Source organism: Morus notabilis, unplaced genomic scaffold (assembly GCF_000414095.1).
Source record: "Morus notabilis unplaced genomic scaffold, ASM41409v2 Scaffold431, whole genome shotgun sequence".
NCBI lineage: Eukaryota > Viridiplantae > Streptophyta > Magnoliopsida > Rosales > Moraceae > Morus > Morus notabilis.
In genome coordinates, this window is record NW_010365684.1 from 548 (window position 1) to 5,054 (window position 4,507).

At 42.0% G+C, this 4,507-nt stretch overlaps 2 protein-coding genes across 2 annotated transcripts in view; both read right to left on the reverse strand.

The window, feature by feature from the left end:
- Positions 1-910: 910 nt before the first annotated feature.
- LOC21384444 (receptor-like protein kinase HSL1) lies at positions 911-4,501 on the reverse strand. Its single transcript, XM_024172444.1, has 2 exons — positions 1,798-4,501; positions 911-1,634 (listed from the first exon to the last, which is right to left on the reverse strand). Exons 1-2 carry the CDS (start codon positions 4,424-4,426, stop codon positions 1,207-1,209), a joined length of 3,057 nt encoding a protein of 1,018 aa, XP_024028212.1. The 5' UTR covers positions 4,427-4,501; the 3' UTR covers positions 911-1,206.
- LOC112093628 (leucine-rich repeat receptor-like serine/threonine-protein kinase At1g17230) overlaps positions 4,499-4,507 on the reverse strand; it is a 737-nt gene continuing 728 nt past the window's right edge. Inside the window, exon 2 of the mRNA XM_024172445.1 lies at positions 4,499-4,502. Within this exon, the coding sequence (XP_024028213.1) occupies positions 4,499-4,502 (4 nt within the window). The remainder of the gene's footprint in view (positions 4,503-4,507) is intronic.

Sequence of the window (4,507 nt, forward strand, 5' to 3'; positions counted from 1 at the left end):
GCAACGGTCCAAGTATGCAGTCGGAGTGGGCAGCCAGCTTTAAGGTTTTCCCCTTCTCCAGCCTGTATTCCGCTTGTTTGTTTATGTTATGGCAATATGTTGTGCCAGTGTATAAGTTCATTTCTTCTCGCTTACTGAATAAAATTGGGGGATGTAAACTGTTCCTGGAGAAGTCAACTTCTTTTTGCGGAACATACCCTCTTACCTATTTTTGTGCAAATAAAACAGGGGGTTTATGGATACTAGAAATCTTTATTCTTTTTTATATGATCAGTTTTTCAGTTTTTCTATATGTTTAACCTTCCATCCTTTACATCCTCAACCTTACTTTGTTTTTTCATGGTCTGGCAGTTTGTGGTGCGATCTTAAGTTAGAAGTTATGACCTATCTAATGCTTTGAAACCTACAGTCTTCAGCTCCCAATTATGAATTAGGATATCATCTAGCTTATAGTATCCCCAGAGTTGACTTTCGCCTGTTAAGCTATGGTTTATTCAGAATTTCGTGGAATTGAATTTTGTGATTCAACCCTCTCTCTCCTTTTTTTTTCTTTTTTTTTTCTCTATGCAAATTTTAACGCTATTTTTGGTGGGGGTTTAATTGTTGAACTGAATCCTAAACCTACCAGTTATGAGATTCGATGTTGCCGTACCAATTTAGGATTGAATTCACGATCTTAAAGTTCGAATGAACAGTTCAGAAACAGTCAAAATGCCTTGTAATGGTATATTGTACAAGTTGCAGCAAGTTATATTCTGTTTCAAACCTCTCAAGACCAGAGAAGTTTCTTCAAGAGTTACAGTGGCCAGTTTCGTTCTTGGTTAATTCTATTATCGGATTACCAAACGGGGGAAAAAAGAAAAAAAACTATTGATAGTACGCTGCTTTAGACCGTCCAATTTGCATCCAGTTCTGTTAAATTTGTATATTTTTTCCATTATTGATCCGTTTCAGATAAAAATTGACGTCGAGAACTGCGCGACACTGATAGAATATTCTCATTCTTCTTGCTGCTGCATCTAACGTCTGAATCTTTTGTTTCTTCCCAACTCAACGCTTCTTCACCTTCCTCTAGTCTCTACTAATATTACAAAATCAAGCTCTGCTCTAAAACGATCTACACAGTTTTCTCTACTAATATTACATACTACTAATATTACAAACTCATACGCTACTTTTAACCTTCTGTGAAGCATTCAAGGGGTATCACACATTGCTTGCAAAAATGCCGTCATCATCTTCCAAACTCCTTTCACGCTTTGAGTTCTTGAGTAGTGGAGTGGCATCATATTCGGTCCCAACAAACTTTTCGCCATTAGCCATCTGCCGACTATGCCGGAGCAGGAGTTGTAGAACATCTTTCATGGAAGGCCTTGTGGAAGGCAGAGTAGTCGTACAATAGATCCCCAGCTTGAAAACGCAGCTCATTTCTTCCACATAAATCGGGTCCTTTATCTCCTCGTCCAAGGCATCTTCTATGGGCTTATCATCTTGAACGTGACGCCACGCCCATTCGGCTAGGGAAGTGTGTTCGTCACCGCTGTTTGCTTCTCTGCCTGTTGCTAGCTCTAGGAGGACAACCCCGAAACTGTAAACGTCAATCTTCTCATTCACTCTTGTCGAATGAGCATACTCTGCAAATTCAAAGCATAAAATGTCAAGATTAATGCATAAAATTAACTCATTACTAACTCCATGTAAAACTGTGAGTTTTAGCATAATAATTTGAAGGTCTCATAGCGTGTGAATCTGTCACATGATTGGTGATTATGCAAAAGTACATGCGTGTGAGGTTACCTGGAGCCATGTAGCCAAAAGACCCAGCCACGGTTGACATTGTGGCAAGTTCTCCTTGCTTGACCAACAACCTGGCCAGTCCAAAATCAGCGATTTTCGCATTGAAATCCGAGTCTAGCAATATGTTACTTGCTTTAATGTCTCTGTGAATAACTGGTGGGACACAATCATGGTGCATATAGCAGAGACCCTGTGCAGCCCCCACCGCGATTTGCAACCTCTTGGGCCAGTCAAGAATGCCGGGATGGACAGAACGAGCAGCTGAGATCATATTTTGCCTGTTTTTGTTGTGCAGCCATCTGTCTAGGCTTCGGTTTTCTAGGTACTCGTAGACAAGGAGTTTCGAACTCTCGCTGGATATGCAACATAGGAGTTTCACTATGTTGGTGTGTAGGATTGAGCTCAGTATCTTGACTTCCGAAAGGAATTCTTGCTCGAGTTTGTGTTCTACCTTTTTGTTGTTCCATATTCTCTTTACAGCAACAACATTGCCTAGACGGTTCACGGGAACACGGTAAACTTTTCCAGAGCCGCCGCTCCCAATCAGGTTGTGATCACTTAGACCGGACACAATGTTTGATTCTGTGAAATTCAGCCTCTGGAATGAGGTGAGCTTCCATTTCGGATCGAGTCCGTGTTTGCTCCTGTAGCATCTGATTATGATGAATGTGAAGGACACGGCCAACAAAAATGCTGCAACACTTAGTGCTATGATCAAAACAAGATAGGGTGTTGACATATTGTCATTTTGAGATTTTGGATTGCAGGACTTGAGTTGTAAGACATTATTACTAGAACAAAGACCAGGATTGTTCAAGAAACTGTTGGCATATACAGCGATCTCCAATGCACTCGGGATTGTTCCGGAGAGGTCATTGGAAGAGAGATTGAGAAAAATTAGCCTTAGAAGACCAAGTTGGGGTGGAATTTGGCCCGAAAATTCGTTCTCTGAGAGGTCTAAGTCTGTAAGAGTAGGCAAGAAACCGAGCTTCTCAGGAATTTGTCCAGAGAGTTGATTTCCACTCAGGTTAAGAGTATTTAGGGAATCCCATGATTCTATATCAGATGGAAGATCCCCTGTGAGCTGGTTTTGATCAAGGAAAAGATTTGTCAAATGATGAAAAGTGGTTAGTTCTTGAGGAATGGCACCTGTCAAGAGGTTATTGCTGGCCTTAAACACCACCAAGTTCCTCAATGAAGCCAAACCAATTGGAATGTTACCTGAAAATCTGTTGTTACTGATTTCCAATCTTGTAAGATTTGTGGACCACTTCTCAGGAAGCGTACCGTTGAATAAGTTGTTGCTCATCGTCACATAACTCAAATTCAAGGCTGTCCACAGGCCACTAGGAACTTTCCCAGAAAGCCTGTTATCTGAAACCTTGACCATTTCCAATGAGTTGCAATTTCCCAGTGATTCAGGAAGCTCCCCAGTGAAGTTGTTCTCATGAGCCACCACCCCAACCAGTTGACCATTGGAACACAAATGTTGTGGCAACTCCCCTGAGAGCCTATTGGAGCTTACTTGGAACTCTCTGAGATTTGAGTACTTGCCCAAATCCGGAGGCAACACGCCCGTGAGATTGTTGTCCCACAATTTGAAATCTACCAAGACTGGTAATCTGCCTATGCCCTCCGGTATACTGCCTGATAATTGATTGGAAAACAAGGCCAAGCCTGTCAACTTAGTTAGCTTCCCAAAATCTTCCGGTATTTTTCCAGCCAAATTGTTCTCCGAAAGATCGATTATCTTCAAGTTCAGAGCTTCAACCACTTGAGGAACATCACCAGACAGTTTGTTCTTGAAAAGGAATACTATGCTCAAATTCTTCAACATGAACAACCCGTCGGGGATCTTTCCATGCAAGTCACTCCGGGATAAATCCAGCCATTCCAATGCTTCCATGTCTCCAATACTTTCCGGTATCTCCCCAATCAAGTTTGAGCTGGAAACCCATAGATTTTTCAACTTCCTCAACTGGGTGTAATTGGAAGGCAGCCTTGAAGGGACAAGCTGATTATTATTGGCCAACCACAAATCTTCAAGATTTGACAAGTCACCAATTTCTGGTGGTAACGAGCCATTAAACAGATTGCCTCCTAAGGCCAGGACCTTAAGCTCTTGCAGCTTCCCAATAGCAGGTGGGATATCACCAGTGAAGTTATTACCTCCGAGGACTAGACTTTGGAGCTTAGCCAGTTTGTCAATGTCATCGGGAAGCGTTCCAACAAAGTAGTTTTCAGAGAGGTCCAAAGCTTCGAGCTTTGAACAGTTGAAAACAGCTCTTGGAAACTCTCCTGGGATATAGTTATCCCCAAGATCAATGGTTGTGAGATTCTTCAAGTCACAAATGAAGGATGGAACGGGTCCAGTGATATTCACATTGTAGAGTGACAGCCCTTTGACGGAATTGGACGTGCAGGTGATTCCAGGCCAAGAACAATGAGAATTGTCTGATGGGGTCCACTCATCCATGAAGGAAATGTTTCCCCAGTGCTGCTTTAGCTTCAAAAGGACTGATTGTTCTTGTTCCTGGAGTGTTTGGGAGAGCACTCCATGGCTGAGAAAGATGAGGAAGATAAAGATGTGAAATGGGATTGTGAGATATTTCTGGTTTGTTTTAGTCATTTTGAAGAGATTGGGAGGTTTCTGGTTTTTTTGGGTTTTGGCCTTTTGGTTTTTTGGTTTTTCAGTTCTGTTTCAGCTGAC

Bases quoted from the DNA above. Each gene is read 5' to 3' on its own strand.
- LOC21384444 (XM_024172444.1), bottom strand. From the start codon at position 4,426: ATGACTAAAACAAACCAGAAATATCTCACAATCCCATTTCACATCTTT. The intron at 1,635-1,797 runs GTAACCTCACAC...TTGAATTTGCAG, and splicing joins TTTTGGCTACATGGCTCCAG to AGTATGCTCATTCGACAAGA.